The following is a 13,911-nucleotide window of genomic DNA, read 5'->3' as shown; positions in this document are numbered from 1 at the left end:
GTAGCTAGTTGAACCATCTCTCACAGCTGGTAATATTGGCAATATTCTTTTAGGATAAGTCTCTATTAGCCTTGCAGGCATGGATATGTTTTTTTTAGCCAAGGCTTCTCCCTTGTCACTTTTCCATAAGTACCCTTTATGTGGAAGGCTTCAGAGATTGTGGAGCCATGAACTTCACCTCCAGTTGCAGCCACTGAGTTCTGCAGCTCACTCAGAGTGACAGGGTGGCTTTCAGTTTAAGGTGCAACAGCTTACCTGTGGTTCATAAAATGAGACATACAACTAAATACTTTATTAATAACACTTTTTCTGTGGAATATTGTGGTGAAAGATCACCATAAATAATGAAGAAGCGAGCAAAGGCAAGGCTGACTCGAGAGTCGAGCTGTGTGAGTGCGAGACAGATTTGGAGAGAGGTCGAGTCACATTTGAGGAGAAATAGTCAGAGTGATGTCTAGGCGTGCTGAGTGGAGTAGAGTCGGAGTGGAGGAGTTTCGGAGCCCGTCCATCTAAACTAAGAGTGAGTTCTGATCAATCTGAGTGTGTGGCCTATTGGAAATGTAGAATACCTGCCGTATCAGTCAGGGATCTGTGTTGGGACCAATTCTTTTTACATTTTATGTCAATGATTTGAATGATGGAGTTGATGACTATGTTGCAAAGTTTGCAGGCGATGTGAAGATAGATGAGGGGCAGGTAGTTTTGAAGATGTGGAAAGGCTGCAAAAGGACTTGAACAGATTAAGAGAATGGGTAAAGGAATGGCAGATGGGATACTGTGTCAGGAACTGAATGGTCACACACTTTGGTAGAAGAAACGAAAGGATTGACTATTTTCTAAATGCAGAGGAAATTCAAAAAACTGAGGTGCAAAGGGACTTGGGAGTCCTTGTGCTGGATTCCATAAAAGGTTAATTTGCAGGTTGAGTCTGTGATGAAGAAGGTAAATACAATGTTAGCTTTCATTTCAAGAGTATTAGAATATAAAAGCAGGGATGTAACATCGAGACTTTATAATGCACTAGTGAGGCCTCCATTGGAGTATTGTGAGCAGTTTTGGGCCCCTTATTTTAGAAAGGATGTGCTGAGACTGGAGAGGGTTCAAAGGAGGTTGAAGAAAATGATTGCAGGGAATTGAATGGCTCATCATGTGAAGAGTGTTTGATGTCTCTGGGACTGTATTATTCAAATGCAGAAGAATGAATGGTGGCCTTATTGAAACCTATTGAATGGTGAAAGGTCTTGATAGAGTGGATATGGAGAGGATGCTCCCTCTGGTGGGAGAGTTTAAGACTATAGGATACAACCTCAGAATAAGGGGCCCCTTTAGAATGGATATGAGGAGGAATTTCTTCAGCCAGAGAGAAGTGAATCTGGAATTCTTTGCCACAGGCAGCTGTGGAGGCCAAATCTTTATGTATATTTAAGGCAGATATTGATAGATTCTTGATTGGTGATGGGATACGGGGAGAAGGCAGGAGACTGAGGCTGGGAGGAAAATTGGATCAGCCATGATGAAATTGCAGAGTAGATTCGATGGGCAAACTGCCTCATTCTGCTCCTGTATCTTATAGTATCGATGTGACAGGGTCCGGGTCACAGTGTGGGTCACGACCCGGAGACTGGATGATTTAAACACTGGGTCAGATGGTTTGAAAAGACAGGGTATTGGGACCGGAGATTGGATGATTTAAACACTGGGCCAGATGGTTTGAAAAGACAGGGTATTAGGTCCGGAGATTGGATGATTTAAACACCGGGTCAGATGGTTTGAAAAGACAGGGTATTGGCACAGGAGATTGGATGATTTAAACACCGGGTCAAACACGAGGAATTCTGCAGATGCTGGAAATTCAAGTAACACACACAGAAGTTGCTGGTGAACGCAGCAGGCCAGGCAGCATCTCTAGGAAGAGGTACACTGAATGCTTCGGGCCGAGACCCTTCGTCAGGACTAACTGAAAGAAGAGCTGGTAAGAGATTTGAAAGTGGGAGGGAGAGGGGGATATCCAAAATGATAGGAGAAGACAGGAGGGGGAGGGATGGAGCCAAGAGCCAAGGGACGTGGAATTAAAATGTGTTGCCACTGGGAGATCCTGCTTTCTCTGGTGGACAGAGCGTAGGTGTTCAGCAAAACGATCTCCCAGCCTGCGTCGGGTCTTGCCAGTATATAGAAGGCCACATCGGGAGCACCGGACGAAGTATATCACCCCAGCCGACTCACAGGTGAAGTGTCACCTCACCCGGAAGGATTGTCTGGGGCCCTGAATTGTGGTAAGGGAGGAAGTGTAAGGGCATGTGTAGCACTTGTTCCGCTTACAAGGATAAGTGCCAGGAGGGAGATCAGTGGGGAAGGATGAGGGGGACGAATGGACAAGGGAGTCGCGTAGGGAGAGATCCCTGCGGAAAGCAGAGAGATGGGGGGAGGGAAAGATGTGCTTAGTGGTGGGATCCCATTGGAGGTGGCAGAAGTTACGGTGAATAATATGTTGGACCCGGAGGCTGGTGGGGTGGTAGGTGAGGACCAGGGGAACCCTATTCCTAGTGGGGTGGCAGGAGGATGGAGTGAGAGCAGACGTGCGTGAAATGGGGGAGATGCGTTTGAGAGCAGAGTTGATTGTGGAGGAAGGGAAGCCCCTTTCTTTAAAAAAGGAGGACATCTCCCTCGAACTGGAATGAAAAGCCTCACCCTGACAGCAGATGCGGCGGAGACGGAGCCTGGCACTTATCCTTGTAAGTGGAACAAGTGCTACACATGCCATTCCAGATGGTTTGAAAAGACAGGGTATTGGGACCGGAGATTGGATGATTTAAACACTGGGTCAGATGGTTTGAAAAGACAGGGTATTGGGACTGGAGATTGGATGATTTAAACACTGGGCCAGATGGTTTGAAAAGACAGGGTATTGGGACTGGAGACTGGATGATATAAACTCCGGGTCAGATGGTTTGAAAAGACAGGGTATTGGGTCTGGAGATTGGATGATTTAAACACTGGGTCAGATGGTTTGAAAAGACAGGGTATTGGGACCGGAGGTGAGGGTCGGGCTGGTTCTGTTCGCTGCTCCACAACATTTGCTCTGCTCTCTGCTGCATTGAGACTGAGGCTGTGGGCCGGTTCTGGGCTTCGTGTCCATGGACGCACTTTCATTCTGAATGCTGTTGCTTGCTTTTATTGTTGGTACAATTTGTGTTTTTTTCCCCTCCCTCTGCCTTGAGTGTTGGTTTGTCTTTTTGTTCTGGGTTCTTGTGGGTTTCTTGTTCTGTGGCTGCCCGTACGGAGACAAACCTGAAGCTGTATAATTTACACATACTTTGATAGTAAATGTACTTCGAACTTTGTTATTGTTGGCTTGACAGGAGCCTCTCTTATAAGTGCCATTCTTCTCCAGTGACTAAGTTCTGAGGGGCGGCCGGACTTGTGCAGTGCAGCTGTGGTTTCACGATGGACTGCCCTGAGCTCCAAGGTATGTTCAGTGCCTTTGGGATGGTCTTGCACCCTTCCCCTGATTTGTGCTTCTCTCTCGTCATTTACCTGACTTGTCTTCAATGCACTTTTGTCTTCATTTTGGTTTGGTCTGTTGAAAATGTACCAGATATTTGGACCTGACAGAGAGATGGAGTATTTATTCTGAAGAATTCATTGAAAACAGATAATCCTCCAATTTTTTACATCAACAGGCATTGGCTCTGGGTAAGCTTCCGTTAAGGTTCCATTTTTGTTTTCTTTTTACCGTACTGAGTGTAGTAAATGGCCATTGTGTGTTCTTCATGCTGGATGTTGCAGTCCTGGGAGACCCAGAGTCTCCTGGGGAACTGCATCTGCATGACGTGCATGTGGCTGCAACTCCTTGAAGCCCGTGTTAGGGATCTGGAGCATCGGCTGGATGACTTTCAGCTTGTACGAGAGAGGGAGGAGGTAATCGATCAGAATTATAGGGATGTAGTCACCCTGAAGTTACAGGAGGGGAGTATCTGGGTGAAAATAAGGAGAAATGAATAGGCCGTTTGCACAGAGCACCCCTGTGGTCATTTCCCTCAATGATAAGTAGACTGATTTGGATACTGTTGTGGGGGATGACCTCCCAGGGGAATGCCACAGAGACCAGGTTACTGGCATTGAGTGTGGATCAGTGCTGCAGGAGGGGAAGGGGGAGAAGAGGGGAGTGGTAGTGATCTGGGGCTCAATAGTCAGGGGAACAGACAGGAGGTTCTGTGGACGTGAATGGGACACCTGAATGGTATGTTGCCATAAGGAGAAAAGATGAACTCTGAAGGATAATTAGTCAATAATGTAAACGAGAACCCAAAATAGGGACAAGCATGGAAAATGACGCTGGAGAGGTAGTAATGAGGAATAAAGAAAGGCAGACAAACTTGGTAAGTATTTTTTGTTGGTCTTGACTGTGACAGACACCATCAGTCTGCCAGAAATTCAGGTGTCGGGGAAGAAGTGAGTGTAGTTGCTGTCACTAAGGAGAAGGTGATTGGGTAGGTGAAAGCTCTGAAAGTCGGTAAGTCACCTGGATCAGATGAACCACCCCTCAGGGTTCTGAAAGGGAGCTGAAATGATTGTGGAGGAATTAGTAGTGATCTTTCAACAATCACTAGATTCTGGACTGGTTTTGGAGGAATGGAAAATTGTAATTGTCACTCCACTCTTTATGAAGGGTGGGAGGCAAACAACAGGAAATTATAGGTAACAAAAAAACACACAGATTGTGAACAAAGGACTGTTCATTTCACCCACGCAGGTATCACGTGTTGAAAGCCACAGATGCAAATTCACCCAGAGACAGAACTGAGAGGAGTTCCTGGAATAAGGTGTTGAGCTGATACAGGGAGAGTGAGACAGAAAGGTGGGGGGTGAGAGAGCGTCAGAGAGATGTCATGTAGTTTGTGAGCTGAATATTCAGTTTCTCTGCAAAACATTACAAATTATTCACTCTTGCTTCTGTGGCCATTACAGTTCCAATAGGAACATCCCTCTGGTTAATTCTGCCCTGTTCTGATCTCCTGTTTGCCACCAGATGCAAACAGACTGAGAACAGAGGGGTTTTCACATCATAGACACTGGTCACATTTGGTGAAAGGTCACAGGTCAAAACACGAGGTATTCATACAATGTGAAGTGTTGGGGTGGGAGAGCAAGAAAGTGAAAGACAGTAGAGGTGAGAGAGGAAGGGAGAGACAGAGACAGTCTCCGTCACACAACAGGCCCTTTGGCCCGTTGAGTACTTGCTGTCCATCAAACACCATGGCCACTGATCCTACAGATCCATCATCAATGACCCCCACCATCCAAACCATGCTGTCTTCTCACTGCTTCCATTGGGCAGGAGGTACAGGAGTTGGGTCTCACACCACCAGGTTCAGGAACTATTGTTACACTTCAACCATCAGGCTGCTGATCCAGTGAGGATAACTTCACTCTCCTCAATACTAACCTGATTCCACAACCTGTGGACTGACTTTCAAGGACTCTACATCTCATGTTCTCGGTGCTATCTATCTATCTATCTGTCTGTCTGTCTGTCTGTCTGTCTGCAGTGCCTTGTAAAATTACTCAGGCCCCCCACACCTTGTTCACCTGAATGAATATTGCAACCAAGGATTTTTGATCAATTTAACTGAAAATATCTATTTGTGAATCATATGCTCTTTTCTTTTTCACAGTGGAGCTTAAAAAAATAACACGGAAGATTGTAAAGCACCAAAACCTAAGAATTCAAAAACTGGAATATCAGCAGTTCAAAAGTATTCATCCCCCCCCCCGCCCCCTTTGCTCTGTACTGAAGAGGTGAGGCTGGCTTGAGGGTCGAGGCGTGCAGGTGTGAGATGGATTCAGAGACAGTTTGAATCATCTTCAAAGAGAAGCAGTTGGAGTGAGGTCAAGGCGAAGTCAGGGTGTGCGAAGCAGAGTAAAGGTGGAGGGGAAGGCCCAGCCTAAATACATCCCAAAGGAGAAGTGTTTTAACTGGAGATTGAAGCTGACAAGGGAATCATGGATCTCTATTCCCATATCTCATTGACCTACCTCACCCCTCAGTGCCCTACTCCTCACTGTGCAAGACCTACCCTGGTTTGTCCTACCAAAGTGCAATACTTCACACTTGTCTGCATTAAAATCCATCTGTCAATTTTCAACCCATTTCTCCAGTTGGTCCAGATCTCGCTTCAAGCTTTGATAGCTTTCCTCGCTGTCCATATGCCCTGAATCTTGAGACCATTCTCAAATTTGCTGATGTGGTTTACTACATATCATCCAGGTCGTTGATGTAGATGACAAACAACAACAGACCTAGCACTGATCCCTGTGGCACACCATTAGTCACAATCTCCAGTCAGACTCAGGCAACTATCTACTGCCGCTCTTCGACATTTCCTGCAAAGCCAGTGTCTATACCAATTTCCTACCTCATCCTAAAAGACAAGCAACTGAAATCCTTGACCAGCCTCCCATGCAGGACCTGATCAAAGGCCATGCTAAAGTCCATGTGTCCAATATCCACTGCCTTGCCCTTATCAACTTCCCTGGTAACTTCCTCAAAAAGTTCTGTAAAATTGTGTAGACTTGACCTGCCACGCATCAAGCCATGATGACTATCCCTAATCAGTCCCTGTCTGTCCAAATACTTGCATATCTGGTTCCTTAGAATACTTTCCAATAATTTACCAACTACTGATGTCAGGCTCACCGGCTTATAATTTACTGATTTATTTTTAGAGTCTTTTGTAGCGAATGGAACAACATTTGCTCTCCTCCAATCCTCTGACACCTCACCTGTTGCTAAGTATGTTTTAAATGTCTCTGCTGGGGCCCCCTTCTTCTTCTTACCCAGCACCTGAATATTTCTCAAAAACAACGGTTCCCTAAACCTAACAATGCATACAAAATGCTGGAGGAACTCAGCAGGCCAGGCAGCATCTATAGAAAAAAAAACAGTCGATGTTTTGCAGGACTAGAGGAAAAAAAAACGTACAGTAGATTTTGTAGGTGGGGGAGGGTTTCGGCCTAAAATGGCGACTGTACTTTTTTCCATAGATGTTGCCTGGCTTGTTGAGTTCCTCCAGCGTTTTGTGTGTGTGGCTGGGATTTCCAGCATCTGCAGATTTTCTCTTGTTTCCTAAACCTGTTATATTTGCCTTTTATTCTGACAGGAACGTGCATACATTGTATTCTCAAAATTCCACCTTCGAAGGCCTCCCACTTACAAAACATACATTTGCTAGAAAACAACCTGTCCCAATCCACACTTGCCAGATCCTTTCTAATACCATCAAAATTTCTCCAATTTAGAATCTCAACCCAAGGACCAGACCTCTCCTCTCCTGCTCCATAATTATCTTATAACTAATGGCATTGTGATCAGTAGATGCAAAGTGTTTCCCTACACAAACTTCTGTCACCTGCCCTGTCTCATTCCCCAAGATCAGATGGTGTGCACTCTCTCTCACTCACTCCGTGTATTGAAGAAGAAAACTTTCCTGAACACAACTGACAAACTCTATCCCATCCGGTCCTTTCAGAGTATTTGAGTACCAGGTCAATACGTGGAAAGTTAAAATCACGTATTATCACAACCTTATGTTTCTTGTAACTGTGTTCTCTACAAATTTACCCCTGTAAATCCAGTTGACTATTGAGTGGTTTGTAATCTGATACCATTAAGTGGTCACCCATTTCTTATCCCTCAGTTCCACCCATACAGCTTCAGTAGTCGAGCTTTCCAGCCTGTCCTGTTGGAACACTGCTGTGACATTTTCCCTGACTAGTAATGCCACCCCTCCCCCTTTAATCCCCCCTGCTCTGTCACGTCTGAAACGATGGATCCCCAGAACATTGAGCAGTCAGTCCTGATCCTCCTACAACCAAGTCTCACTAATGGCTGCAGTGTCATAATTCCACGTGCTGATCCATGCCCTGAGCTCATCTGCCTCTCCTATAATACTGATTGTACTGAAATATAAACAACCCAGAACATTAGTCTCACCATGCTCAACCTTTCGATTCCACACATCTACAGAAGTTTATCAAAAATGTAAGTGACATGCTAAAGTTTGTAAACTTCCAAGACAGTAGAGGTGCTGCCTTGCTTTCTCCATAATGGAAATTATGTGCTTTTACTATTAAGTTAGTTCAGTTAAAGGTGGGAGAAGATGGCAGCGCGCCGCGCATGCACAGCCCTCTGGTGAAAAGTGATATCGTATCTGTTAAATAGGGGCCGTGGACAATTCTGATTTGATGGAGAATGGACGTGAAAGCACAGAGGAACATCTGGAGAAATTTCTGAAACGCCCATCCTCTGCTGTCGTTACTGCGCGGTCAGGAATCTTCCGGAGGGTAGGCCTCAAAATCCCTGGCCTTGCCTGCTTTTGGCGACCGAGAAGGAGGTCAAATCATTCAGACAGAGATAGCGCTCAGTACTCAGTGTCGGAGAGCTGATCAGAGCTCAAAGTTTTCGGATGACTCAGTTGGATTGTGGTCGGCATTGCAGGGAGTTTTTTTCTTCCTTCTCCCGTCTGCGTGAGATGTGGGACATTTGAGAAACTTTGAACTTTACTGTGCTCACAGACTTCTTCACCAAGTTATGGTATTGTTACACTGTTTGTAACTATATGTTATAATTATGTGGTTTTGTCAGTTTTTTTAGTCTTGGTTTGTCCTGTGTTTTGTGATACCACACCGGAGGAAATAATGTATCATTTCTTAATGCATGCATTACTAAATGACAATAAAAGAGGACTACATTTCATCATAATCATAAATTACTATCAAGTTATTGAAAGTTACTGTCAAATGAGCTGCTTGGGGAGTACAAGAAATGCAAGAAAATACTGAACAGAGAAATCATGAGAGCTAAAAGAGGACATGAGTTTGCTCTGTCAGACAAGGTAAAAGCGCATGCCAATGGCTTCTACAGGTATATTAAGAGCAGAAGGATAGCAAGGGACAAAATTGGTCTTCTTGAAGATCACCGTGGTCTTTTATGAATGGAGCCAGATACAGACTCTATAGAACTGAGGCAAAGGAGTAGTGAGGTCATGGACCATATCCAGTTTACAGAAGAGGAGGTGTTTGATGTTTTGAGGTGAATTAGGATGGATAGATCCCCAGGGACCTGACAAGATGTCCCCTCAGTTTTTGTGTGAGGCGAGTGCAGACGCTGCAGGGGCCCAGTTAGAAATATTTCAAAAATCCTCAGCCAAGGGTGAGATGTCAGAGGACTGAAGGATGGCTAATGTTGTTCTGTTTGTTCAAGAAAGACTCTAGGAATGGGCCAGGAAATTACAGGCTGGTGAACCTGACATCAGTAGTGGGTGAATTATTAGGTTTTACAAAGGACCGGATACATAAGTACTTGGATAAAGATGGCTGATTAGAGATAGGCAACAAGGCTTTGTGCATGGCAGGTCATGTCCAAACTTAGAGTTTTTGGGTAAATTACCAAGAGATTGATGAAGGAAAGGTGGTGGATGTTGTTTACATGGAATTTAACTAGTCTTTCGGCAAATTCCCACATGGTTAGAAGGTTAATTTGCTTGGGATTCAGGATGAAGTACTTCATTGGATTCAACATTGGTTCAGTTCAGTGGGAGAGGCCAGAGAGTAGTAGAAGCTGATTGTCTCTCTAACTAGAGGTCTGTGACTTGTGGTGTCCACAGCGATCAGTGCTGGGCCCATTGTTTGTCATCTATAACAACAATCTGCATGATAATATGGTAAACTGGATCGGCTGCTGCTGACTTTAAGATTGTGGGTGCAATGGACAGCGAGGAAGGCTGTCAATGTTTGCAGTGGGATCTGGACCACCTGAGAAAAGGGACTGAGAAAGGGCAGATAGAATTTATTGCAGATGAGGGTGAGATGTTGAATTTGGGAGGACAAACCAGGATAAGACTCACATTGTGAATGTCAGGGCTCTGAGGTGTACGGTAGAACTATGGGACCTGGAAATACAGATCCATATTTGCTTGAAAGCAGCGTCAGAGGTAGATACGGTTGTAAAGAGAGTTTTAGGTACGTTGGCTTTCATAAATCGGAGTATTGAGTACAGGAGTTGGGATGTTATGTTGAAGTTGTAAAAGATGTTAGTGAAGCTGATTTCAAAGTAATGTGTCAGTTCTGGTCACCTACCGACAGGAAAGATATCAATAAACTTGAAAGAATGCAGAGAAAATTTACAAGGATGTTGCCGGGACGTAAGGACCTGAGTTACAGGGACAGTTTGAATCCTTTAGGAATTTATTCACTGGCGTGTTTAATGGGAACTATGGAATATTTAAGAGGAATCTGAGGGGGAACTTCACTCAGAGGATGGTGTGAGTGGAACGAGCTGCCAACGGAAGTGGTAGATGCAAATTCAATTGTAACATTTAGTAAAAGTTTGGACAGGTGGATGAGATGAGAGAGGTCTGGAGGGCTATGGTCTGGGTGCAGGGAGATGGGAACGAGGGAGAAGAGCAGGCTGGCATGGACTGGATGGGCTGAATTTCCTGTTTCTATGCTGTAGTGCTCCATGACTCTATGACCAACATCCCGCCCCCATACAATAAATGTCAATGTGCCATTTGCCTTCCTAACTACTGCTGCCCCTTCCTGCAGTCTGAGATAAACACCCCACGGTGGACCAGTGTGACTACATACTTGCATCGGTGTATAAACATCTTTGTATCTTTCATAAAATTCTCTCTAAATTCCTTCTCCATTACAGACCCTGTACATACTCCCTGCTACTGATCCATTGCCAACCTGACCGGGGGGTTTATCCTGTGTCCACTCCCCCTCTAATGCCTGCTGTCCATTACAGATGATCTACACCTCCCACTCCACAACACTGACCCATTATAAACCTGGCTACAGTAATCCTGTGACTATTTCCTCTCCAGCACCCGTGTCCATTCCTGTCCCTCTGCTCAATACTGACCCATCACTGAAGCTGTGGTTGTTAGAGGAAGCTCACTGACTGGGAACAATAGGCTCTTCATTGCAGAGACTCAGGATAGATGTTGTTCTTTGTTTGCTTTGCATACTTTTTCAAAACATATATCAACTGTTCCGCAGCCCAGCTCTGGCGTCATTGCTTCGAGAAGCCGGTGTGGAAAGTAGTCGTTGACCTGTCGCTGAGTCTGACACCACTCACAGCAGAGAGTGAGGAGGTTGTAGGTGGTCCCATCTCCCTCCAGTTCACACAGCAACACCTCATCGGGAGTCACATGTGAGTAGACATCCCCAAAACTGATCGAATCTGGAAATATGTCGTGTGTGTGTGTGTGTGTGTGTGTGTTGCAGAGAGAGAGGGAGAAAGAGAGAGAGAGAGAGAGTGTAAATATGAAGGTAGGTGTCTCATCCATCTGTGACATTTCAGAAAAGGATTTCTCACCTTTGTCTGGGGTCTCAGTCACCGAGATCTCACTGTATGTGGGATCCCAGTGAGGGAGAGAGGGCGATCTCGCCTCCTTCTGTGGGGACTCTGGGGTATCTTGTCTCTGTGGGTTCTCACTGAGGGAGGTTTCATCTCTGTCTTTGGGGTTTCAGTAAGGGAGAGAGTGAGGTCACACTGCTGTCACTGGGGTCTCACTGAGGGAGATCCCACCTCTGTCCGTGGGGTTTCAGTGAGAGAGTGATGTACCTATCCCACTATAGACGGATATCCCTTTTGATCCTCAGTTCCCATTCCCATTTACACCTTGTCCTCAGCCCCAGTGTGTCATTTCTCACTGAGTTAATTCCAGTCTTTCATTTCCAGAATGTCACCGGCTGAACTGAGGGTTGTGCTGCTGATCCTGGGTTTTCTGGGTGAGTAATGTCTTGTCGGGACAAACTGCGTGCTGTGTACAGTAAGAGGAAGTAGATGTTATTTATTGTTTCTGTAGATGAGCAGAGACAGCCTGTATTTAATGGGGGGAAAGTACTGAAGGGACCTGGGGAACATTATGAATCCAATTTGACACCGGGACACACGGTATTAGAGCTGGTGATTGGAAACGTCCAGATACCCGGTTTGGTAAAACAACAGTAGGGAGTGGAGGGAGATGGGGAGGCAGAGAGGTTTCAGCAGAGAATTTCAGGCTTGAAGACTGAGGAGAAGGCACGGCTGGAAATGCAGTGATGACACTCCGAGAGGCTGGGACTGGAGGGAGTGTTAAGAGGCTGGAGGAGATTACACTGGGAGGAAGAGGTGAGGCTATGTTGGGATGTGAAAGCAAAGTTGGGTTGTATGTTACTTAACCAGATTAGTGATCACAGGGATGGTGGGTGAAGGGGTTTGGGACAATTTCAGGCAGAGCCAGCAGACTGTGTGGAGAGCAGAGGGCAGGAGTGGGAGGTGACTGAAGGTGTGAATGAGAGACGGACTGGGTCAGGGGTGGAGCTGGGTGACGTTACAGAGGTGAGCATCACGGTGGGGCAGAGGTGTCTTTTAAATGTCATTATCGTACCTGTCTCAATGACTTCCAGTGGCAGCTCGTTCTGCATACGTACCACCCTCTGTGGGTTTCCTCTGGGTGATCCGGTTTCCTCCCACAGTCCAAAGGTTAGATTCAACTTTATTGTCATTGTGCCGAGTACAGATACAAAGTCAATGAAATGCAATGAGCATCTAACCAGAAGTGCAAAAGAATAGTGTTACAGTATTTACAAAATAACTGCGAGTTAGAAGTAAGTGTTACAGCACACAAATATGAAAGTACTGAGACTGTACAATACGGGTGCAATATTGCTTAGCGCTGTGATGAGAGGTTCAGCAGGGTCACAGCCTCAGGGAAGAAGCTCTTCCTGTGCCTGCTGGTGCGGGAGCGGAGGCTCCTGTAGCGCCTACCGGATGGGAGGAGAGTAAAAAGTCCACGGTTAGGGTGAGATGCATCCTTGATAATACTTGATGTACCAGTTAGTAAGTCTTTCTTTCTTTTTAAATCTTTTTATTGAGTAAGTATACAAAAAAGGTAAGCCATATAAACATTAATACAATGTTAAAGTATAATAAAATTCCAAAAGATAACAATACCAAAAAGAAAATACTACAAACAATGTAATTTAAGCATAAGAAACCAAGATAACATAATAGTATACTAGATTTTATATATATCAATGGAAAAAAAAGAAAAAAAAACCCCCCAAAAAAAAACCCACCGTGCAACTAACTAAAAGCAAAGCAAAGCAATGGGCTAACTTGAAACCAAACAGAGTTAAACTTAAAATCACGTCCTCAATCCCGACCTCCATTAAAACAGTGAAAAAAAAACAAGAAGGGTAAATATTACATTAAATGAAAATATCGAATAAAAGGTCCCCAAATCTGTTCAAATTTAAATGAAGAATCATAAAGGTTACTTCTAATTTTCTCCAGATTCAAACATAAAATCGTCTGAGAAAACCAAAAAAAGGTAGTTGGAGCATTAAGCTCTTTCCAATGTTGTAAAATACATCTTTTCGCCATTAAAGTAAGAAATGCAATCATTCTACGGGCTGAAGGGGAAAGATTACTAGAAATTTTAGGTAGTCCAAAGATAGCAGTAATAGGGTGAGGAGAGATATCTATATTTAATACCTTAGAAATAATATTGAAAATATCTCTCCAAAAAGTTTCCAAAGTAGGGCAAGACCAAAACATATGAGTTAAAGAGGCTATCTGCCCCGAACATCTATCACAGAAAGGATTAATATGCGAGTAAAAACGCGCTAACTTATCTTTGGCCATATGTGCTCTATGAACCACTTTAAATTGAATTAGGGAATGTTTAGCACAAATAGAGGAAGTATTAACTAATTGTAAAATCTGCCCCCAATCATCCACAGAAATGGTAAGCCCCAATTCCTGTTCCCAATCTACCCTAATCTTATCAAATGGAGCTTTCCTAAGTTTCATAATAATATTATAAATCATAGCCGATGCACCTTTCTGACATGGAT

General features: G+C 44.6%; 1 protein-coding gene across 1 annotated transcript in view; it reads left to right on the top strand.

The window, feature by feature from the left end:
- Positions 1-2,703: 2,703 nt before the first annotated feature.
- The window catches only part of LOC134339945 (mucin-5AC-like), a 94,602-nt gene continuing 83,394 nt past the window's right edge, over positions 2,704-13,911 (top strand). Inside the window, exons 1-5 of the mRNA XM_063036746.1 lie at positions 2,704-2,732; positions 3,392-3,466; positions 8,222-8,593; positions 11,065-11,218; positions 11,750-11,799. Of these exons, the coding sequence (XP_062892816.1) occupies positions 11,751-11,799 (49 nt within the window). The 5' untranslated portion in view covers positions 2,704-2,732; positions 3,392-3,466; positions 8,222-8,593; positions 11,065-11,218; position 11,750. The remainder of the gene's footprint in view (positions 2,733-3,391; positions 3,467-8,221; positions 8,594-11,064; positions 11,219-11,749; positions 11,800-13,911) is intronic.

The sequence above is a fragment of the Mobula hypostoma genome, chromosome 31 (assembly GCF_963921235.1).
Source record: "Mobula hypostoma chromosome 31, sMobHyp1.1, whole genome shotgun sequence".
Classification (NCBI taxonomy): Eukaryota; Metazoa; Chordata; class Chondrichthyes; order Myliobatiformes; family Myliobatidae; genus Mobula; species Mobula hypostoma.
This window is presented reverse-complemented; position numbering and strand designations above follow the sequence as displayed.